This window comes from Eschrichtius robustus, chromosome 1 (assembly GCF_028021215.1).
Source record: "Eschrichtius robustus isolate mEscRob2 chromosome 1, mEscRob2.pri, whole genome shotgun sequence".
Taxonomy (NCBI): domain Eukaryota; kingdom Metazoa; phylum Chordata; class Mammalia; order Artiodactyla; family Eschrichtiidae; genus Eschrichtius; species Eschrichtius robustus.
The window spans coordinates 54622668-54647657 of NC_090824.1; the positions used below are offsets into that span (position 1 = coordinate 54622668).

Genomic DNA, 24990 nt, shown 5'->3' on the forward strand with positions numbered 1-24990 from the left:
CCACCCCAAATTTGGTCCCCTTGTCAATTTTTTATCGACTCTAAAGTTGGGTTCCGTTTCTAATGACGAGGTGTCCGGGCATCATTGCGAAATTGATGCCTCTTAAAATGATACAATAAATAAACTTGAGGTCCAGAAACAATGGATACCCTTTTTTTTTTTAACTTAACGTTATTGAGACTCTAACTTGCCTTATTCCTTGTGGTTGGCCATGTTTTTAAATCGGAAGATGAGGTGAAAACAAACGTGTTTAGATAAAATTAAATAACGTGTCTTATTTCTCTATCCAGGCTGAGAAAACAAAACGCCAGGTCTCTTTCAGGAGTGGCAACCCATTATCTTAATATTTTGTATTGTTAAAAGGGAAGTGAATGGTTTGGTCCTGATATTCGTTGGAAAATCCGAAGGAAAAAAAGCAAGGCGTCCTGATGCTCCACCATTACATCTTCATAAATGATATAGAGCAGTAAGCGTCGGGGTGATATTATTCTACTCTAACGATAGCATTCTACCTCAGACTTGGATACAATTCCCGGCTTCTCGCCTCTAAAAGCGGCGACTTCGAGTAACCTCTGTAGATTTGTTTCTTCGTGTATTGAGGAAAAGTACACACATATCACGAGGTTGTTTGGACCACTAATAATGTCACCACCATCAGCAAGCGCCATCCTGCGTGTAGCCACTTTACATTGTTTTATATGGTCAAGTGTCTGGACTTGCTTTTAGACAAACTGTTTATCGTATGTTTGTATTTGGGAGGGGGAAGGGAACCGGTTGTATTTTAGTTTAATTTGTGTGAGTTTTAAAAGGAAAGTGGTGGAATATAGGTTGTTCCGATAGACAAGGACTGAGCCAAGTCAGATGTGAATCTTTAGACTAGAACTAGATAAAATGAGATTAGATGTCTGAATGCTTTTTTTCCTTTAAACAGATTAAAGACTTTAAATGCATAGCAGCTTGTCGGTAATAAACAAGTGTGGGTAATGGATGGTAAACAATCACTACCGTTGGAGGTCGTCGCCTCACAAGGGTTCCAATTAAGAGGAGCTGACAGCTTGCGGCTTTCTGCGTAGTCAGTTGCCGGGGCCACATCGGCTGGTTTTACCCCGGACTCAACAAAGAGGGCCGCGGAGCACAGCCTTGACGTCACTCAAACACTGGCCCCAATCCTGCCGGGTAGCTCCGTGACCCCGCCCCCTCGAGCTCCGAGCAGGGTCCGCGCCACGCCCCTGGGGCGGGGCGATGCCGAACCCAGGCGGGCTGGTTCAGTAAAGCGGAGGCAGCGGGGGAAGATGGCGGCGGTCGCTCCGCAGCGGGCCTGGACCGTGGAGCAGCTGCGCAGCGAGCAGCTCCCTAAGAAGGACATTATCAAGTTTCTGCAGGATCACGGTTCAGATTCGGTACCGGAGGCGGCGGGGCGGCCGGGCTGGTGCGGCTGAGGGACACTTCACCCCCCCGTAGATGCCCATACATTCCGTATTCCTCCGTGCCCCCGCCCTCGCTCTCCAGCGGCCGGTGGCCTGGAAGGCCGGAGAGGTCCCGTGTGCGCTCCCGAACCACGCTCCCGCCCCTCGGGCCGGCCCTACTTGGGCGGGTGGAGCAATTTTACCTCTTGGGGCACGCAGCAGTAGCAGATTTAGAACCTCATTGAGATGCTTGAGTGAGGTGGAGGCTGTGAAAAAAAAGGAACCCAGGAGATTTTGGGGGTTGAGGCGGGGGCCCGAGGACTGGAGGCTTGCATGAGATAGATCCCTGGCGGGGAGTGTGGACTGTTCGGGAAATGAGAAGGGATGTGAAGATTTCGGTGGGAACGATGGTGCGATTTGCTTTTCTCATCAATTACCAAACACTGAACACTAATAAGTGTGATTTTTTTACAGTCTCGCTGTTTAACTTTAAAAATATGGACCCTTTAAATGATCTTTTCACCTTTATATTTAGGGGAGTTACATGAGTATTTCGGGTACAGTGGTCTCCCATTGTTATAAACAAACTAAGAAATCTATTTGGCATTCTTCCTACTTTTACGCCCTGCATTTTTCAGCACAGTCTCCATCTTAACCACCCTCTGTAGTCACAAGTTATTTTTGTCAGACGGCTTTTTTTCCTTCGGAAATTAATATAATTCATATCTCCTTAAATTGCTGAACGACTGTACAGTTTGTGTGCCCGCAGCATCTCCCACTTATCAGAAATAGAAGCAGTGGTCTAAATGTGGTTTATCTACGATTTTGAACTTAATTTCCAATAATCTCCCTCCTGAATAATAATTCTGACATCAGCAAATACTTATACAACATCTACAGCAAGAACCATACTCAGTGTTTGGGGATACAAGGGTGAAAATGAAAGACCATGCCTCAGACACCATTTTATACCATTTTAGTGGAATTATTTTCTCTTAAGCCAATCCACATTTCACTGAAACAATAGAGTTAATATATCATTTATTAACATGTAATGCCTCAATACTGTACTATATTCATCAAATTCTTATAAAACAAATCATCCCAAGGTGGAATCTAATGTAAAACTGGCCGGCCCAAGTTGTACAATTTCAAGAGACTTGGCTTGTCAAAATACTAATATACTAATACTAATATACTAATCTTTTAAATGCATATTCTCCAGTGTTCATTCACATATGTAAACCTATATTTGACAATCACTATTTTATTGATCATAAGATATCATGGAGATGTTTATATTTTGGATATCTTTCTGAAAACTTGCTAAAGAGATCACAACAGTGCTAAAGTAACTGATTGCTTCTATTTAATCAAAATAGCCTTTCCCATGAGCCTTTATCGTTTACAACATTTCTCTAAGAGTGAGAGAGAAAAATGCAATAGTGATAGTTTCAGAAAAACTGCTTTATTGTAAGGTTAGAAGGTTAGAAAGGTTAAAAGATGCCAGAGGACAACTTTGAGAAAGTAACAAAATGAGGAATCAAGCAAGGACCACAAGGTAGAAAAGGAAGAAGAATAAAGTAAGGGAAACATGTACATGATTTTGAGATGAAAGTATTTTGGTATTCATCTGACAATTTAGTCTTATATTTGAGAGAAATGGAATTCTACTGTTAGAGTTATTAAATACATTATTTTATTAATCAAATAGGTAATATGTATTGAGTTCTTACTGTGTGACTGGAAATGGTTTATTACATTTACCCTTATAAGAAGCCTCTGACATAAGATGCTGTTATTAATCTTTCACTGTGATGCAGAAACGGAGTCTTTAGGAAAGCTTAGTCCCTTGTCTAAAATCAGACAGCTAGGATTTTAACCCACATGGTCTGACACCACAGCCTATACATTTGAACACTATATATCCAGCATTGTGTAACAGTGTTTCTGGGTGTGCCAAGAATGGGTTACACATATGTCAAGATAGAAATACCCAACATGGCTGGAGGCTCCCAGGGCACGGGCCAAGTAACATCCTGCCAGGAGCAGCTTTGCCCAGTTACCAAAATGTGCTTGCTGTGTAGGTGTGCTCTTCCATGAGTTCCATGACGGGAAAAGGGTTAGTACACACCAGTGTAACCACTATGCAATATTACAGTTCTAATCTTTGAATATTTCTTATAATTACCCAATATGGTTTTTTTTTTAATATTCCTTAAATCTTGTTTTTGTTATGTAGAGTATAAAATGTAATGTTTCATTTCTTTTATCAATAGTATGATTGAAAACATAATTGCTAACTCAAAAGTTCATTTTCTAATTTTAGACCCTTTCTTACATGAGGGAAATTATTTTGACTAACCAGCTTTTTTCTTTATAGTTTCTTGCAGAACATAAGTTATTAGGAAACATTAAAAATGTGGCCAAGACAGCTAACAAGGACCATTTGGTTACAGCCTATAACCATCTTTTTGAAAGTAAGGTGAGTATTGTTACATTTTATTACCAGAATATCATTTTAGATATTTTATTCCCAAAAAGAAGCTTTAAGTGCATTTATTTGCAGAATATGTTGACTTTTTCCGCCTGCACTTTTTCTTAATTATAATCATAAATGGACTGTCAAATTTAGCATGGCTAATCTGTAATATGGCAGGATGTTTTGATATTTTGAAAGGGAACAGATTTTTTTTTTTAATTTTATTTATTTATTTATTTATTTTATTTTTGGCTGTGTTGGGTCTTCGTTTCTGTGCGAGGGCTTTCTCTAGTTGCGGCAAGCGGGGGCCACTCTTCATCGCGGTGCGCGGGCCTCTCACTATCGCAGCCTCTCTTGTTGCGGAGCACAGGCTCCAGATGCGCAGGCTCAGTAATTGTGGTTCACGGGCATAGTTGCTCCGCGGCATGTGGGATCTTCCCAGAGCAGGGCTCGAACCCGTGTGCCCTGCATTGGCAGGCAGATTCTCAACCACTGCACCACCAGGGAAGCCCGGGAACAGATTTTTAAGGACACTGAAAAGTTTTAAATCTAAAGTAAGTTGCATTTCATTAATGAATTTAAAGTCTTGGTTAGACCTAGGCTGAGCCTTTAGAAAAGCAAATTTTAAGAAATTCTCCAATATATGTTAACTATGAAATGACCACCTTCCACACACAAAAAAAGAATCTTTATTAAGGAATTGATTGGATAGTATTCATATCTGAGTCTGAAGTGGTCTTTCTAAAGGTTACGGGTCTCATTACAGAATTTATTTTGTGAGATAGTTTGAGATTCATAATTTGCTGATTAAAATGCTTAATATAAGATTCTTCCTTTGTTCTTAGCCAGACATGAATATGATAAACTTTAGACCATTTTCCTTACAGCGTTTCAAGGGTACTGAAAGTATAAGCAAAGTGTCTGAGCAGGTGAAAAATGTGAAGCTTAATGAAGATAAATCCAAAGAAACCAAGTCTGAAGAGACTCTGGATGAGGTTTGTATAGAATATATTCTTACTTGATTTCGCATGTGAATTTGAGAAAAAGTATTTGCTCTACAGCACTGAGTTCTCATAATAAGGGGTGGTTGAGTATGGCCACTTTCAGTGAGCCAAACACTAGTATGGAGTGGGTTATCTCCCTTGGATGTACTCCATAAGGAAAAAAAACCCTAAGAACCAGTGCTTTACAGTTAGTAAGCCTTTCCTGTGAAATACCTCTAGCTTTGTATTTTTTTTTTTTTTTAAACATGTTCTCACTCATAGGGCCAAATCAGTACATTGTTTTTTTGTTTGTTTTTTGTTTTTAATTAATCAATTAATTTATTTACTTTTGGCTGCGTTGGGTCTTCGTTGCTGCGCTTGGGCTTTCTCTAGTTGCGGTGAGTGGGGGCTACTCTTCCTTGCGGTGCGCGGGCTTCTCTTTGTGGTGGCTTCTCTTGTCGCGGAGCACGGGCTCTAGGCACGTGGGCTCAGTAGTTGTGGCTCGTGGGCTCTGGAGCGCAGGCTCAGTAGTTGTGGTGTACGGGCTTAGTTGCTCCACGGGATGCGGGATCTTCCCAGACCAGGGCTCGAACCTGTGTCCCCTGCCTTGGCAGGCGGATTCTTAACCACTGTGCCACCAGGGAAGCCCTAGCTTTGTATTTTATATTGCCTCTATGTCTGGCCAGAACTTCTGAGCTTTGAAAGCTATTTTAAGGGTCTGTTCTATAGCCAAGTTGGACTGAGTGAAAGAAACTTCCTTTTGATTATTTTTAGCTTTTTCTGATGTACATGGTGTCCTAGGCAATATAAATAGTTAATTCGGGCCTGGCTGCAGGGTGTGGGTTCATCTGTCTCATCTTTCCCAACCCAGGTTTTATATTTTGGTACCAAGGTTTGAAGAGCCAGATAAAAGTATTTATTTCTGAAATTGGGAGATTGGGATTGACATACATACACTAATACGTATAAAATGGATAACTAATAAGAACCTGCTGTATAAAAAAATAAATGAAATAAAATTCAAAAATTCAAAAAAATAAAACATTTTTCCACCAGTGTCTCCATAAAAAAAAAAAATCAACTATTTCTGTAAATGGACAGCCTTAGTAGAGCTAAGGACAGCTCTTTGAAAAGCCTCAGTAGAGCTAAATTGATGATTATCTTGCCACTTTTGATAATATCTTGTAACAACTAAGCTCACTCATCCCTAGCAGTGTTAGTATCAGTGACAATAATAATAATAATTTGATAAATGTTTTATATACTGGGCAAATATTGAGCAGCTACTAAGGTAAATAGAGGTATAATAATTATTAGAAGGGTTACAAAAGCAGTTGGCAACATAGTTTATCTTCCATAAAGAGTATTCCAGAAAATTAGAGTAAGGGATGTATGAGGTAGCAGATAATATATCAAGAGATTAAGAAAAAGAGCATTACAAATAAAAGTAAAAGCTGTAAGGGCTGGAGACACTTTAGAGAGATTTCGTGAGAGTCCTAAACTATATCCGTTTCTTTAAGACCTCTTTTCATTTCATTTAACTGGTCAGTGTGAGCCCTCTTTTTTATGTACTCATTGTCTTCCTGCCTAGATTCCGTAGCTTCTTGACCAGTACTTTGCTGGTCTCTGCTGTCTGCTTTCTCTGTTCATGCTTCAGGACTGCAGAGCAAGTATTGTGAAGAAAAATAATCATCAAACTTTTTACTGGGCTTTGTATAAATTAATGCTTAATATCAGCCAAGCATGTTTTCTAGTTTCACTGCTACTCAGCAGCTTTCATACTATCCCTCGCTCAATTCCCCATCCACATAAACTACTTGACATTTTTCCAGAAGTTCTCAACCTTCTCTTATTCCTTTCTCATTATATATTCTTGTGTTCTATTTTACCAAAATATTAACATACATAGTTGTAACCATTCTCTTCTTCCCAGTTTAAAAATTCTCTGATCTTTGGTTTTCTTTTTCCTTTTCATGTCTCCCTCAGATCTAAGGCTCTCAAACATCTCCTTTTTCACATCTTCATCCATTCCTTTTTGATTCTCAAGCATTCCAAGGCCTCAGACCTGGAGTGTGGGAAAAGTCACTAATCTGCCTTCATTCTCTTTCATCATCATTCAGCCCCAAAATGGCTGTTCTAGTAAGCTTCCTAAAATATTTTGCAAACCACACCCTACTCAAAAATCTTCAGTAATTCTATACTGTCTAGAACTGCACTGTCCAATACAGTATCACTAGCCATACGTGGCTGCTGAGCACTTTGTGGCTACTCTGAATTAAAATGTGCCTTAAGTATAAAATATGCAATAAGTTTTAATATGATTTTTTTTAAAAATGTAAAATATCTCAACATTTTTATATTGATTACATGTTGAAATGTTATTAATGCATCAACTAGACAACTTAAAATTACATTTGTGACTCATTGTTTTTCTATTGGATTGCATTTTTGGCATTCAAAACCTTCCAATATCTGGCCCCTGCCCAGCTCCATATTTACTGCTTCTATAGAAATATTCTTCTTCGGTCACAGATGTCTGCCCATTGTCTACTAAACTGTCCATACTTTTATTTCTTGCTTAGTGTGTCTCTCCTCTCAACTTCCCTATTTGTCAGTTCTGTGTCCCCTTCAAGACCCAGGTCATGGGCTCATCGCTTCCTCTGAAACTTTTACCATCCCAGACTTTACATAACTGCCAAAAATTTCTGTAGCACATGGTTATCTATATTATTTACCTCTACCTTATTCATCTTAATGCAGAGAACCTTGTCTAATAGCTCTTACTGGACTTTAAGTAAATCAGTCATAGTCAATATATTTATTACCTATTGTGTATTAAATAGTGTTGAGGAAAGTTTTCAAGTATGAATGAATATTGGACAGGAGAGAAAGTATAAGTTAGGTCAGGAACTCACACTCAGACGTCAGAAATGACTGTAAAAGTACTCAAGCCAAAAACTTGAGATTCATCCTTCATAACTCCTTTACATATAATCATCACCGAAGTCTGCTGATTCTGCATAAATATATCACAAAACTGCTCATCTTTTGTCATCCTCAATGTTGGCACCCCAGCATAGACCTAGACTACTATACTAACCTCTTCCTATCAAGCCTCCCCACTTCCACTTTTGAGTCCCTATCCATTCCTCAACTAGGTCAAACTGATGTGTTTAGAACACAAATCTGATTTTGTAACTTCTTCATTTAAAACTGGTAATTGGCTGCTCAGTGACCTAAAGATAAAAACCCAGATTCTTAACATGTGTTGTATGTCTTTCCAGCCTCATCTCATACCATTCTCTTTTCTTTCTTACCTTGCAGACTATACTATTTTCATGCTCTTCCCTGCTATGAAAATGCTATTCTCTGTTGTAAACCTTCCCCTACTACCTGAGTGACCTTCTTTTGTCCTTCAAGATACAGTGTAAACATTACTTCAGAGAACCCTCTCCCAGCCTATAGCCTATACTGGATTACATCACTGTGTCATTCTCATGTTAGCACCCTGTGCTTCCTCTTTAGGTCTCATAACACATACCTATACATACCTATACATATGTCTCATATACATACCTAGAGGGAGGGCCAGAACCATGTCTGCCAGCTTAGCTATGTATCTCTAGTTCCTAACATATAGAACATGCTCAAATATTTCTTGAATTAAGAATAATTATGTAATATACAGTTGACCGTTGAACAATATGGGTTTGAACTGCATGGGTCCTTTATAATATGCAGATTTTTTCCAGTAGTAAATACTGCAGTACTCCATGACCCTCAGTCCTTAGTTGCTTGAATCTGCGGATGCAGAACCACGGATACGGAGGAATCATGTAAAGGGAGGGCCAACTATAAGTTATACATGGATTTTGGACTGCAGGAAGGGTTGGCACCCCTAACACCCAAAGTGTTCAAGGGTCAACTGTACTCTCATTTTTAGAGGCTATGCCGTGATCTAGTTAATTGCACCTATGATGATTACTCTCAAAAGTGCCTTTATCTCTGTGTCTAGAAGTTTCTAGCTCAGAGCCAGTCTCAGGAATGTAGTTCTTTTCCTCACTCTGGACTAAGAAATTGCTGCAAAGCCAGGAAATTACCTAAAAGCCAGGTCCATTCAAGCACATTAACTCCAGGATAGCTTGGGACTGATCTGACCTCCCACCATGAAGCAATCAGGTTCTTGCAATGAAACCCAAAATGAGATCCACCATTTTACAAAGTGTGTTTTATAGGTCCCAGAAGTTCCAGGTTGTTTTCCTGTATCATCAAAAGCTGTACCTTGTGTCTCCTACTTGAAGATTCACAGTGTATATTAGCTAATGCATAATTAGCTCTGAGAAGTTGTGCAAAATAGAGGCATATTTAACTTTAATGCAGTATTTCCCAAACTTAATTATATTAGGCCCTTTTCTAACAATGCCAAGGTATGGGTGATCCATAAAAGACACTTTGTGAAACACTGAAATTGAGGCCCCAGGTAGGCAGATTGCACCTTCACTGTTAAGACTGAGATATAGCCACCAATTTATTGTGTTTGCATTATTCTAGGACCTCTAATGTAGGTAACACAACATGCCCAAGCAACGTGGTACAACAAATGGGAAAAAAATGGAATGACATTAAGTTTTAAAATGTGGCTATTATTTGCTAATCGTACCTTATCCACTCAATAGTTATCTGTAATTTCTTTAATAAAGTCTTGATATTCTGATATTCTCACATAATATACGTATGTTGTCATCCTCATTTTGTGGCTTTTAATTGTTTTAAATTAAAATTATTTTCAAATTTGGGATATATGTTAACAGTTTTTGTCAAGTCAACTATATTCCTTAAAAATCATTTATTTTTCTGATATAACAGGAAAGGATAGAGAAAACATAATTCCAACACCTAGAAATGAATGTTTAACATTTCAGAATATTTTTGAATATTTTCTATGTGTATATTTATTGAAATAGTTGAGATTTTACTGTAGAACTTTCTACTGATTTTTCTCGTAATCTTATAAGAATTTTTCCACATTACTTAAAATCTGACTATTATATTACCATAAATGTGTGGTTTTATTTTGCCATTATGTATAATAGTGTATGGAATAACTGCATAAAGATTTTTTCCTAAGTTTCAAATTACTTCTTGAGTATATATTTGTACAAAGAGAATTATCATACTTTTAACATTTTAAAATCGCATTCCAAAGAGATGGCACCAGTTTACACTGCTAGCAGTAGACTTCTAAAGTAACGTCTCACTAAAACAAGCTTGGAATGGGTCAGGAAGAAAGTTAAGGCTTACTTTTGTAATATACTTTGTATTCAAGCTATAGATGTGACTTTCTTTTGACTCAGGGAGGCAGCCTAGCTTTAGCTGAAAGTTCTAATCCTTAAGACTCTGAATTGGATAGGGCTTTATACCCTATCCAGGCCTCACTACTTTCTCTATAAAAGATGGGGAAAGAACTGCCCGGTTGCTGTATGGTTAAATGAATGGACATAACAAAATGACTAGTATAATACCTGACATTCCATATGTGCTTGAGAGGTAGTAAAGTGGTTAAGAGCTTGGACTTTATAACCAGGCTGCCTGGTGTCCAATCCTACACAGCCACTTTGGAGTTCTAGGACCTTAAGCAAGTTACTTATCCACTCTATCCTTTTGTTTCCTTATCTGTAAAACAGGGATAATAATAGTATCTACCTCATAAGGGAGAGTTAATTTCTGTAAAACATTTGGAATGTTCTGTAGTATAAAATTCTATATATTCTTAAGTTTGCCTAAGAAATTGCTTTCCTCTCATAGATTCCTCACTAATGATTAGATTAACCCTTAGCTTATTTTTTTTAAAAAAAAGACCCTGATAATCCTGCTTTGTTCTAGGAAATATGCCTCTTATGGTAATTTCTACAGATAATTCCATTCATTGTGTGAACTTATTTTCAATTCAAGTCCAGGAACAGATGCAATATTACTTGTATTTATTCTAATTGGATATAATTCAAATATTTAGTAATGCCAATTATTGGTGCTAACACAACTCAAATCTTTGAAAAGATGTCACAATGATTTAATGCCTTATAATTTTATAGGAATTAAAATGTAATGATATTTCTAACCTTGGGAAATAACTGGATTCATTTTATGGTTTGATGAATAATTAATCTTGTCAAAAGAACATTGGTTTCCAAAGAAGCTGGAAGTTATTTGAAATTATAGGTGTGCTAGTTACTAATATTCTCATCACAGACTTGAAATGAGATAGTGAGTTTTTTAACTCAGTGGTGAACCAGAGGCAAAATAGTTTGTTACCAAATCTGAAATTCTTGTGACTGGACTTAGGTCACAGTTGGCTGTATAAGTATTGTCTTTGTCATCCTTCTAAAAAAAGGACATGAATTAACAACTCTGTGTGTTGTTTTTGTTTGTTTCTAGGGTCCACCAAAATATACAAAATCTGTTCTTAAAAAAGGAGATAAAACCAACTTTCCCAAAAAGGGAGATATTGTTCACTGCTGGTATACAGGAACACTACAGGATGGGACTGTTTTTGATACTAATATTCAAACGAGTAAGTCTAAATGTAATCTTATCTCTTTGGCTTTAGGGCATGCCAAATATTTGTGTTGGCAGTACCTTTCTTCTTGGCTGTCATTTTTTTTCCAGAAGTCTTTTACACCTGTGATTTACTCATAAAAGGTTTTCAGTTCACTACTTGGCTGGGTGTAAATGAAGACCTTTTGATCATTGAAAAGCAAAAAATAAAGCAGCTTAGTCTAAACTTTGTTAATGCCCCAAATTCAGGCTTTTGTATTTTAATATAAAAGGCAGAATAGTGTTATTTTAATGGTGTAAATATAGGTCCTTTCCGTCTCCCTCCTTTAGACCATAATTATTTTTACATCCAAAATTTTCTTGATGAATTACTTGGCTTTCTGAATTTTTATTTCTTTTCAGATGCATAGCATGGTAAGTTCTGAAATCAATTTAAAGACCTAAATCACTGTGTTTTTCAATTGGAACTTAACTTCATTATTAATTATAAAGAAAATCTGTTTTACAGGTTCGAAGAAGAAGAAAAATGCCAAGCCTTTAAGTTTTAAGGTTGGGATAGGCAAAGTTATCAGAGGAGTAAGTAAAAACTGGCCATGAACCAGTAGATATTCTGGCACATGCGACTTGTGGTATGGTAACATAAAGAATTAGGTTTGAGAATAAGATGAAAACAATCTTTCAAGTCTCACAAATCAAGTGCTATCATTGCTAACTGATCTGGCACAAATTACGTTCTCTGGATCTCAGACAGTACAGCCTACCTCAAGGTTGCTAAAAGATTAAGTAGGGGGCTTCCCTGGTGGTGCAATGGTTAAGAACCCACCTGCCAATGCAGGGGACCATGGTTCGAGCCCTGGTCCGGGAAGATCCCACATGCTGTGGAGCAACTAAGCCCGTGCGCCACAACTACTGAGCCTGAGCTCTACAGCCTGCGAGCCACAACTACTGAGCCCGTGCGCCACAACTACTGAAGGCCACGTGCCTACAGCCTGTGCTGCACAACAAGAGAAGCCTCCGCAATGAGAAGCCCCTGCACCGCAACAAAGAGTAGCCCCCGCTCGCTGCAACTAGAGAAGGCCCGCGCACAGCAACAAAGACCCAATGCAACCAAAAATAAATAATAAATAAATATTTTTTAAAAAAAGATTAAATAGGTATAACTTAAAGCACATAATAGACTCAAATATTATTTCCTTCCATGCCTGCCCCTTTTATTATTTTTTTCTTCGTAATTGCCAGAATGTTTGGCTTTCTAAATTTGATTCTTATAAAATATTAAATAGCTGTTGTACCACTTATACATGATTCAGAAAGGTAAAATATCTGTTCCACTGAAGTACTGATAGAAACTTCTAGGAGTCTTTCCTGTGGCCCTCTCACAATTTAGGCTCAAACACCAAAAATATCTTTCAAATGTTAAGTATGCCTTTACCCACCCTTACATGTGAGAGATAACAGAAGGAAACTCTGAAAAAAGGGGAAGTTAGACTTGAGCTGTACTGACCATTGCAGTGTACAGTACAAAAGGAGATGAAAGAGCAGGACATCAAACATTAATAACCAAAATGCCTATTTAAATGCAGTTATGAGAACCCTTAATGTGTTATTCTTTGTACTGTGGTAAAACCTAAAATATTGTTCAATCATATCCAGAGCCCAAAATAGAATATAAAACACCTTGAAACTAAAGGTTTAGTTGAAAATCACTTTTAACTACTATCTGATTATACCAAGTTGATATATCAGGTTGAGCTATTTTTCTGTTTCTGTAACTAAAATGTTTACTGGTAAATTTGTTCTAGTCAACCATACTCGTAATTTCCAGTATGTGACAGATCTATCGCTATCATTCGAGCTTTATGTAATTGTTACATTTCAACAGAGTATATGATACTAGTAATATATTCTGTATCCTTGCATCATATTGTTTTTGGTAATTTGGCTTTAAGATCCAAATTTGTACAAAATGACATTATATCATTTTGAAAAGTTCAAGTATTTACACTAAAAAATCGTTTAATGTGTCCTTAACTTTTTTCATTGAGGAAATAAAGGACAAATTTAGAGACTCACCCAAGGACATTACCTTAGGACATAATGAAATCCTGTAACAGAATGCTTTGTATGTAATCTTGCCTTTCTTCTGGCTTTGCATGCTTTTGTAAAGTATCATTAGTTTTGATTTTATGTTCTTGCCTTTAGTGGGATGAAGCACTCTTGACTATGAGTAAAGGAGAAAAGGCTCGACTGGAGATTGAACCAGAATGGGCTTATGGAAAGAAAGGACAGCCTGATGCCAAGTATCCTTTTTTCCTTTGTAATTAAAAGAAAAAAATCACTAAGAAAGATCACTTGAAGGTATGTAAATGCTGTCCAGGTTAACCTCTAGATCAGAGATCCTGTCCAGACCAGTCTTCCTGATATTTAGATGCTTTTGTGTCAACACCGCCAATATACACAATATTTTCTGCTGTTACAAAGTATTCTAACTTGAGCTGGAGTCTTTTTTTCTTCCTATTTAAGCTCTTAATTTTCAAGACCTAAACTGAGGTTTAAGTTTCCATCTTTGAAAAGCTACTATTAATGTTTGAAGGGTTTATTTCAGGGAGTTAAGATGCTCAATACAAACAACTGTAGTAAATTGTAGGATTCAGATATGGCTCATGGTAATTTTATGCTTCCATATGATTTCAGGCAATTAATTGGGTACTCAAAGCTTAGAAATGGAACACGTTGGGGATAACCAGTTGTGAAATGAAGGAGACCACAGGTCCAACATCATAGTGTAAGCATTTGTGATTATAACTAGTGACAGTACTTTTCTGATAGGCCCAATTTGTGAACATTAAAAAAAAGAGAAGAGCCATGACTCCAGTCTATTACGACCAGAACAATCCAATAGCTAAGTAGGAAGGTAGTTTAGTTGTTGGTTCCATTCCCAGTGGACTAGTTGGACCAGTTAGAGTGAGTTTGGGGATAAAAAAATTGGAAGTCCTTTCTAGTCTTATCAATCAGTTACAGTTACTTGGGAATGTAATAGCCTTCTTCTCAGCCTATCAAAATCCCATGGCCAACTGCAGCTCCCTCGTGAAGTATCTCAAGACCAGTCAGATAAAAATCACCGTTCTCTGAATTCAACATCTGAAAATTCACAGCAAATTATCAGGTACTACCTCATATGAACTTTGATTTAATGTAACTTATACAACCAGCTAGATGGAAATCACTTGGGGCAGGGGTGGGGAGTACTGAGTAGCAGCCTTCATCAAGCAGTGGCTAACTTGGCAGTACTAGAGAGGCATCCAGGTAAGGAAGATCCTAGTTCAAGCTGAATTTATCTAGTCAGCCTTTATTGACAGGTTATGACCTCCATTCACAAAAATACTTTTAGGAACCTCTAGGTTCCTATGTACTAGCCCCTGAGTCAACTATAAAGCCCTCCCTTTGGAGTTAATTACCAGTATTCAATATACATAATTCTTATTATTTTATTATTTATTTATTTTTATAAATTTATTTTTGGCTGTGTTGGGTCTTCATTGCTGCGCGTGGGCTTTCTCAAGTTGCGGCGAGCAGGGGCTACTGTTCATTGTGGTGCGTGGGCTTCTTGTTGCAGGGCATGGGCTCTAGACGCGCGGGCTTCAGTAGTTGTGGTGCGCGGGCTCTAGAGCACAGGCTCAGCAGTTGTGGTGCACAGGCGTAGTTGCTCCGCAGCATGTGGGATCTTCCCAGACCAGGGCTCCAACCCGTGTCCCCTGCATTGGCAGGCAGATTCTTAAGCACTGCACCACCAGAGAAGTCCCATAATTCTAATTTTACACTAAGGGGAATGAGGGGAGAGGCAAGTTTTATCAAATAAATTTACCTTGACTTCTTCAACAGAATTCCACCAAATGCAAAACTTATTTTTGAAGTGGAATTAGTGGATATTGACTGAAATAGTAAAGACATCAGCAACAATAAAACACGGCCTTGAAGAAACTTGGGTGTCTAGAACTGGTTACTATTGTAAGGGAAGAGTCAACTGGAAAATTCAAGAAGTTAAGTTAGAACTTGTTTACTTGATCCCCAACTTCTAAGAAATGTAATCCATTATAAATCCTTGAAGTTTAAAATATTTTACTACAGCTGTGTAGAATATCACTTAAAGAGAACTGACTTGCCTTTTACCTCATGTTGTAAACTAAAAGGCTCAATAAAAATTTATCCTATGTCTTGATTCGTGTTGTGTAAATATATTAATGTTCTGATTAGGTTAACCAGTACTAAGACTTCATCAAACCTGGGAGTAACAGTAAAATTGTCTGGACAGCTTTGCCAGAGACAATCAATCATCTTAAAAATCTTTAAATATTTGTGTATAAGGAAGGCAAAAGCATAGATTTTGAGAGGAAGCAAAAGGCTAAAAGGTCTAAGAAATTGTCAACAATAGATGAATTCAAGAAAAGTATACTTCAAAACCAATAAACCACTAATACTGGTGAATATAAAGTTAATATTATTAGGTGATTCACCCCCCCCAATAAATTCATAACAATTATTGGATGAGTCTTCAGTTTTATTACAAAAATGAAGATGATCAGTTTGATCAAAATGAAAGCTTGCTCACAAGTTTTACATGAGTATTCCAAATACAAAGTCTCCTGAAACAACAGTTTTGATATGATTTTCATTTTTTTAAAGGGATGCAAACATTCCATTTCCTCATTTATAATCTCTATGCCAAGACAATATTTTAATAGGTATCTTCTGCTGTTCGATCCAAATTCACAAGGATAATTGAACCACACAGACAATATCTTGTCAGCAAAGGTTAAAAAGCCATTTTTTTTTTAAGGAGGAGGTAAATCCTTAATACCCAGCCCTTATGTATTTTCAGAGTCTTGTACTACACTGACATGATTTGCAGTCAGTTTTTTTCCCCTACCCTTAAGGCTACAAAACTCTGTTGCAAATGCATTGCAAAAGAATTCTAGACCACTTAATGCAAAAATCAAAAAAATAGTTCTCCAATAAAAAGTAAATTTTATAAATGGTAGGAAATAGTATCTGTGGTAAGCTACTAAGTGACATTTTCCCCTATTACTGAACAAATCATGTTACACAGAAACAGGGAAGACAAGTTATCAAATACAACAAGCTTATGCTATGTTTACATCCCTCATTAAAAAAAAATAATTTCAAACTCTGCACACACTCCATCTGATATTTAATTTTCCCATCAGGTTGGAGGGGGAGGGTAATACTGTCCATAATTCCAAGGATTCTGATAATTGTACTGAAAGGAAAAAGCAAACATGTTAGCATACAAGAACTATGGCTGAGTTCTATATAGAAAAATGTAATTAAAGCAGGTATATTTAAGAAAACAAGCATGTGTTCACTGCTGAAATTCCAAGTCTTAACCAGAAGACAATGTATTATATAATCTGCAACCGAAGCAAAGAGTTGTTTTTTCTAAAGGAAAAAAAAGAGACTATCCTAATTTATGCATTTCTAATAACATCTATTAACAAAAAATTCAATTATATACAGTGTGTGTGTGTGAAAAAAAAAAAAAAATTCAATTATAATTATGTAAACTCACTTGATACCAGGCACTATAATTATATGCAGCTTGATTTGCCTGTAAATCACCATCAATCATCTGTGTAGATGATGAAGTTGTATCTTCTGTGTGTGCTTTCTTTTCCTCTGGTTCTTCTGATCTAAATAAGGGTCAAAATGGAAACTTTCAGAATTCCCAGAGATAAGTACTTTTAACAAATGGATGAATGTCACCTGTGTACATTCATCTGACGTTCTTGACCACTCTGTTTTATATGATTTCAAATCATGAAAATAAATTACCACAACATGAAGGTAATAATTATCTTTAAAGGGATTTCCACAATGAAATGTCTTCTTTTAAGCATCCCTTCCTGATTCAGCAGGAAGTTACATACCCATTTTCTGCTTTCCTTTTTAAAGAATCCTGTTCTTTTAGGAGTGTTTGATGTTCATCATAAGCATTCAGAAGCCTGAGAGGGAAGGAAAAACAATCCTTTGGAATACATAAAAGCCAAACTTAAATTTTTAAAGTTTTTAAGTTATTTCCACTTAGGGAAACAAAAGCATGTTGCAATGAACATCCTTTTGGGAAAAAAAATGATCCAGCAGGCAAAACTGCCCCCAGCTACTTTTTCTATGTTATTTGCTTTGGCAAACCACTGCCTTGCACTTTCCTTCTCAGTCCATGTGATTCAAATGAGGCTTCAGAGATACAGGCCTAGCCAATTACCTTACTACATATCTCTGACCAATGACTGGTTTAGAGGTGATCATGTGACTCAAACCAGGATTTCAGTAAGTCCCAGGATTTCTGACTGAGCTACTGAAAAAGTGCCTGTTCTCTGTACTACAGTGAGCTAAAGCTGATGGGATACTGGCCAAGAGCTACCAGTTTTTATTATTTGTAACACATGGAGAGAGCCCGACTAAGGAGCTATCACACAACAAAGTGACCTTGACAATATGTTTTCGTCCAATGCAACCGCGAGTCCTGACAGTTACATAATTTGTATACTTTTGAGCTCTAACTTAACAATGCTTATTAAAGACACCTGCCACCAGTTAGGATAAAGTGTAAACTTCGGCCATGTGATAAACTGAATTAGAACTAAAATAAAACTGCAGTATAATTAGTTATCATTGATTAAAAAGATAATTTTTAATAAATAAAAAAATTAATGTGATATGTATTATAGGTCTCACCTGGAACTTAGAACTTCAAAAACAATGTCACTTGAAGCCAAACTGACTTTAAAATCATAATGATTTTGTTTTCCTTTTACCATTTTCTTTTTTTCTTTTTGAGCATGGAGTCCTAACCACTGGACCACCACGAAATGCCCTCCTTTTACCACTTTCTTAAATATTTTTTAGAAAGATGGCCTTATTTTTTAAGGTAATCAGAAACCCGAACACAGATAATTAACATTTCTGTGGAAATGACCTTGATGTTTACACGCATGTTCAACTTCCCTGGACAGCCTGCATATGTGCACAATTAACAGTAACACTGGTCCCAAAATATTCCAGGGGCAAAAACTGTCAATACCAGTAATCTCTGGTTCAGTGTTTACTCAACATAAAGGACTTTAAATGGACTAATTTCCTTAAGACCTTTAACAACTCATGGGTTGGCAACAAGAGACTCAATATTCATATGAGAAAATCTGAAAACTGAGGAATACAAAAATTAAGTGAGAGTTAGGATTTAATCCTATATTTGTCTGACTTGAACATTAATTCTTACCAATTCATTACACTGCTACCTAAATTTCTAAGCAACTCATTTATTTTCCATATCACTCCCTTTTAAAATTTCAAATACAACAATCTTAGACCCGATACTCAGACCCTCCATAACTATATCTGCAAGGGCCTAATTGGCATCCTTGTGTTGAACCTCAGATTTGTCTGTATATTACTGCCAAATTTAAATATGTCATTCAATCTAATTCAAAACTCTAATAGTTTCCTACTGTCAACCGTGTACATGTGCTCAGAACTCAGTCTAGCTTTTAAGACACAGCACATTTAGCATCAAGCTTTTACCGCTTCATAAAACCCTCCAATCAAGCCGATGTTCTACATGAACTTTAATTTGCTTCCACCATTTTATACTCTCCTTAGCTTATCAGAATCCAGTAATAACTAAATGAAGCCCCACCTCCTCTATGAAAGATGCCAAATACATTCTGTTCCAGAGAGATCACAGCCTTCTTTACAGTTATATGCTACCTCACATACTTATGTACAGCCTCTCTAGTCACCATACCATCCAACTAGACTAAAAGCTAGAATTACATATGCCATTTCTTTTGTATACTTTCTTCAGTACAAAACAAAAAGAAGACACATACAGCACATGAGGTGGTTAAGAACACAGGCTCCGAAGTAGGTTCTAATCCCAGCTGCACAATGTAATAGCTAAGTGACCTTGGAAAAACTGCCTGATCTCTCTTTAAGCCTCTCTTTGTCTATTAAAAGACCAGTACCTCCTCCCCTCATTAGACTGTTAATGTACTTTACATTAGGTAATTATAAAACTTTTAATGTGCCAAGCACATATATACAGTTGTATTAAAATGTAACTCATATTAAATGTTTTTCAGTTTAATTAAAATCTTACTCAGCGGGCTTCCCTGGTGGCGCAGTGGCTGAGAATCTGCCTGCCAATGCAGGGGACACGGGTTCGAGCCCTGCTCTGGGAAGATCCCACATGCCGCAGAGCAACTAGGCCCGTGGGCCACAACTACTGACCCTGAGCATCTGGAGCCTGTGCTCCGCAACAAGAGAGGCCGCAATAGTGAGAGGCCCGCGCATCGCGATGAAGAGCGGCCCCCGCTTGCCGCAACTAGAGAAAGCCCTCGCACAGAAACGAAGACCCAACACAGCCATAAGTTAATTAATGAATTAATTCATTAATTCATTAATTAATTAAAAAAAAAATCTTACTCAGCCATCAAAAATGTATACACACTTGCCTAACAGGAATTGGGGTATTTCCTTACTAGAACCAGGTAAGGAAGGAATGGCAGCAATGCTCTAATCAATATTTCTACTCTTCTATTTTGCAGATTTAAATTTTAAACTTGTCCTTTTCCCCACCCTCATCTTTTAGCCTTTTATAATGCATGAAGATGAGGTCATTAAGGCATGATCTGTAAAACCACACCCATCCTCTTCTCTAATCTGAGATGGCATTCCTATTCCAGAAAACCCCATCTACCTTTGGTGGTCTATATATTAAATGTTTCTGTGTTTCAGGGTTCAATCCTTCACCCATTTCCTTTTTCACAGAATTCCTGCCTCCTGCCTTCTCTCATCTACTCATTGTTTAAATTACCATGCTAAAATTCTGAAAATAATTTTGAAGGAAAGACAAACCATATGTCCTCTCATTAAGCACACAGACATTTGCAAAACTGAATTTACCCCCACATATACCCAAGGAAAAAGAAACCTAGGAAACATTTTAAATTTAACAATATATTATTTTGTACTCATCATCAAATTCCCATCCAAAATTATCAGTGCTCTATTACTATTCAGATAGATAATAATATATAATTAAGATCTTACTTATTAACATCTGAACCAAAATCTTCAAGAAATTCCACTTTTCTCTGAGAAAATGTAATTCTCATTTTCATAGGTAATGAACCATGTATAGCTTTGTCAAAACAATTTAGGATATTTTCTTCATTTTGTTTGAGGTCACCACTATATTCCATTTCAAGTAAATTGAGGTATAACTTTGTGTTCTCCTGTGTAAAAAGCAGTACCAATTAATCATATTTCTAAGATATTTTGATTAGACCAGAGATATTTTAAATGCATTAATTTTTATGTCTCAACTTGAAAATTCAATATTGAAAATTGTATTAAAATGTAATTCATGTTAAATTTTTTCAGCATACATCTAATAACCAGGTAAAAAACACATTGGTAGGTAGAGACATCATCCTAGCATCTCCTAAACTATGCAAATTGTTAAATGCCAATAAATTAAAACCCTATATCCTATCTTGTGTTTAATGTAGCTTGACCTACCGTAACAAATATGAAGTAAAACATAAAAAAATGATCTCTACAGTTCCCAGTAATCTAAATCTTCACAACCATAGATAATCTTCCTCAACTGCAGCTGGGAGCAAACCTCTTATAAACCTGTGTCTTAGACCTGTCATTAGCCGAAAATCTAAAAAATGAGAAATTTCCTAGACACTGTCTTTTGACATCAGTTGATATATAAAAGGAAATACTTTAGAAAAGGAAAATAATCTCACTGCTACATTTGCTACAATGTAGGCAACTGCCCAACTTTTGTTTATAAAGTGTTCTCAGGCCCTCTACTCTACTTAATAATCAATAAACTTGCCGTAAAATTTCTAAATGTGGAGAAAATAGAAAATCCAATAATGTTAATTTTCTCAACCCTTTAATGCATAATAATTTGAAAATTTTTTAAAAGAATGGCAACATCAGTTTAGAGGGACTGTTGTCTTCATTTAGTAATAAAATATATTACATACAGACCAAACCTTTCATCATAGTTGCCAGAATGAAAACAACAACAAAAAAGACTACTTTTTTTTTTATGGAAGACATTCTAAAAAACACAAATACATACTTTGTCTCTTTCAATAGCTTCCAAAAGCACCTTTCTTGATTTTGGAAGGTTTTTTTGTATTTTGAAAAGATGCCGAGCTAGTTTGATAGCATAAAATGATGATTCATTATTTGATTTGGCATTTTTAATGGCTTCCTGAAGCAAACGTTCAGCTTCTTCCATATTTCCAAGCCGTCGTTCTAAACTTACTCTTCTCAAACGAACCATTGCCAATCCTAGAACACATTCTTCAAATGTTCTCAAGATATTCCTGGCTTCATTAATATTACCTAGAAATAGTAATTAAATGTTCATGCTTTTGTTTAAACTTATGAAATATCCTTTATGCCAGGTATTGGCAAATAACAGCCCACAGGCTAAATTCAGCCCTCTGGCTATTTTTTTTTTTTTTTGAAATGGAAAATAGCCATGTTCATTTTTTTATGTATTGTCTATGGCTATTTTGGAGCTACAATGGCAGAGTAGTTAGGAAAGAGACCATATGGCCTGCAAAGCCTAAAATATTTACTATCTGGCCCTTTATAGAAAAAGTTTACCTGACCTCTGCTTTACACCATCCCTCAAGACTCAATTCCTATAACTTTATCCTAAAGTAACTTAAATCCCAAAATATCAACTGAATTTCCTCATTCTTACCCTGCTGTTCCTCAAAAGCTGCCCAAAGCATATGCACCATGGGTTTCTTTGGGAGATGAATTGTGCAAGCTCTGCTGAAGACATGCCTCACTCCTTCAATGCTATGATTTTCCATATACTTGGCATACTACATACAGAAACAGAGGAAATACTGAATAATTTACAGTTGAACAAGCCATTAAATATGTGACAGAACGATAAAATTCTATTTTTAAACCCATTCAGCACCTTTATTGAACCACTAGACTAGTTTCTGTAAGGAAGGACGAAGAGAGGCAACGAGGTTGGCATATGCAGCAGTCAAATCTGGTTGCAAGCAGACCATCTCCTAATGCAACAGATATAGTTATATGAACAACATTCAACAGAAGTACAAAAAAGGTTAGTCACTAGATCAATGTTTATAATGTATTCAAGTTTCAGAGCATATAATTTTCTTACCTTAATCCAAAACTCCTCATAGAGGGCACATGATATGACACATCTTTCAAAGAGAACCACAACTCGTTCATGAGTCCCATTTTCAATTTCAAATTCTAAGTATTCTTTCCAGTTTTTCAGTTGTGCCTTTTCCAATGGTTTCACATGAAAATAAGGTCTTTTAATCTATAATAAAAGCATGACATGACAATGAAAGTAAACCAGTACCAACACCAAAATATGTATGACTATAGTAATACAAATTATTTAAATTATAAATACAATAATGAACCAAAAAATTTTAATCACCATATCTTATGATTAAAAAACTTCTAAAATTAAAATCCCTTTAATTACTTAGGCTTTATAAATTGAAGGAACAGAATGTATTTTCCACTTACCCAGTCATTTTAACAGAACTACACAATTTTATGTTCAGAGAACTGTATTCTTTGCTGAGTATTTTAGAATTGAACAATTATACAACAGTAACAGAAAGCAGATCAGTGTCCATCCAAAGATGAATGGATAAAGATGATGTCGTATATATACACCAATGGAATACTACTCAGCCATAAAAAAGAACAAAATAATGCAATTTGCAACAACATAGATGCAACTAGAGATTATCATACTCAGTGAAGTTGGTCAGAAGGAGAAAGACAAATACCATTTGCTATCACTTATATGTGGAATCTAAAAAATAAAACAAACTAGTGAATATAACAACAAAAAAAAAGGAAAGTAGATCAGTGGTTGCCTGGGGTAGGAGTGCGGTGTAGGTTACTGACTGAAAAGGGGTTCTGAGGTGACAGAGTACTTCTATATCCTGATTGTTGTGGTGATCACAATGCACATACATTTGTCAAAACTCATTTTACGAGCCAGTCACAAAAAAACACATACTACATGATTCCATTCATGTGAAAAGCCAGAACAGGGAAACCTATAGGAACAGAAAGTAGGTTAGCGGTACCTAAGGGTTGGGAGTTGGGGGCAGTAAGCAGATGAGGGAGTAGAGGAGTGAAAGCTAAAGAGTAAGGGCTTTCTTTTCGGGATGATGAAAATGTCCTAAAATTAACATTAATTTAATGTTCTAACATTAACTGTATGTACCTATCTGTGAATATATTAAGAACTACTGAACTGTACACTTTAAATGGGTGATCTATATATGGCATGTGAATTACATCTCAATAAAGATGTTTAAAAAAAACAGAAATAAAGAATTAGAATTCTGAAAAAAAAAAAAAAAAAAAACCTCATTTTACTGTACCTAAAATAGGTACATTTTGTTGTACATAAAACTCAATGAAACTGATTTTAAAAATTGAACAACTGTAATAAAATGGTTCATATTAATAATGGAAAACTGATAATGGTAGCCATAAGTAGGACAAATATCTCATTACTTAAATAAGCAAAAATAAAAGGCAGAGACATCACTCAAAACTAAAAGAAAAATACATTACTCCTATATGCATTTTGAAGCCTATAATGACAATAACAAAAAAGCAAGCACTTACACCTTCTTCAAATGTCCACCTTTTACTAACTTCATGCTCATTATAATTAAACATTTCTTGATGAATTTCAATGATTCTATGTCTCATGTTTTCTATTTCAGTAATTAGCTAGGGAAGAAAAAAAATTTTAATCACACAAGTTATATACTAAAATTTTAAATATCACTGCTTACATTTAATTATCAACCACCCATACTATAGTCTTAGAATAGTGATGGGTTTTTAACCATTATCAATTATGTGCAAAGTACAATTAACAATACTGAAATCTGTGAAAGTATTTCCTAATAAACCACTTTCTCATATGCCTTTTTAAAAACAAAAAACAGGGCTAGTACATCACAACATAGGCCAAATAATCCTTCTAAGCTAACAGTTTCAGGTGTCTCATAGTAAAACACATTATCTATTCCAAATCAAACTAGCTAAAGAATTCCCACCTGCCTTAATCAGAAATTGATTTTATATGAGCTACAAGTCATACCACACATGCAGTCAAGGGACATAAAAGTTTAGTTTCTCATGCACTGGAAGATTTTTTTTAATAAGTCTGGTTACCTTTGCTGGATCAGTTATGTCTTCAATTCCTGACGGTAGATCATCACCAGGAGGACCATCATCACCACTATGCCCATTTACAGAAGCTAATTCCCTTCGCAGCTGAATAAACTGTTCACCAGTTAGAAGATCTCTAGGTAAGTTATTCTGTATATGTTCTTTAAATCTAAAGGAAAACAGTAAAAATACAAGCTCTATATATGAAGTATAATTTTAGATCCCACGTTACATTTCTACTACACAT

At 36.3% G+C, this 24990-nt stretch overlaps 2 protein-coding genes and 1 non-coding gene across 8 annotated transcripts in view; 1 reads left to right on the top strand and 2 right to left on the bottom strand.

Moving 5' to 3' along the window:
• Window positions 1-1252: 1252 nt before the first annotated feature.
• FKBP3 (FKBP prolyl isomerase 3) lies at window positions 1253-15645 on the top strand. Its single transcript, XM_068545760.1, has 7 exons — window positions 1253-1400; window positions 3790-3891; window positions 4776-4883; window positions 11307-11442; window positions 11935-12002; window positions 13629-13726; window positions 15309-15645. The coding sequence occupies exons 1-7, from the start codon at window positions 1293-1295 to the stop codon at window positions 15361-15363; spliced, it is 675 nt and encodes a 224-aa protein (XP_068401861.1). The 5' UTR covers window positions 1253-1292; the 3' UTR covers window positions 15364-15645.
• A 327-nt stretch (window positions 15646-15972) lies between these two features.
• PRPF39 (pre-mRNA processing factor 39) overlaps window positions 15973-24990 on the bottom strand; it is a 36287-nt gene continuing 27269 nt past the window's right edge. For 5 of the 6 annotated variants that reach the window (XM_068545768.1, XM_068545791.1, XM_068545774.1 and 2 more), the window contains 9 exons: window positions 24747-24912; window positions 24189-24296; window positions 22684-22848; window positions 22243-22369; window positions 21607-21875; window positions 20556-20740; window positions 17372-17446; window positions 17014-17134; window positions 15973-16704 (listed from right to left, as the gene is read on the bottom strand). In XM_068545768.1, coding sequence (XP_068401869.1) covers window positions 16648-16704; window positions 17014-17134; window positions 17372-17446; window positions 20556-20740; window positions 21607-21875; window positions 22243-22369; window positions 22684-22848; window positions 24189-24296; window positions 24747-24912 — 1273 coding nt within the window. In that variant the 3' untranslated portion in view covers window positions 15973-16647. The remainder of the gene's footprint in view (window positions 16705-17013; window positions 17135-17371; window positions 17447-20555; window positions 20741-21606; window positions 21876-22242; window positions 22370-22683; window positions 22849-24188; window positions 24297-24746; window positions 24913-24990) is intronic. The other variant, XM_068545808.1, reaches the window with a different exon arrangement.
• Window positions 21450-21535, bottom strand: LOC137752725 (small nucleolar RNA SNORD127). The gene has a single exon (XR_011071273.1). It is a non-coding gene; the product is annotated as a small nucleolar RNA SNORD127 (small nucleolar RNA).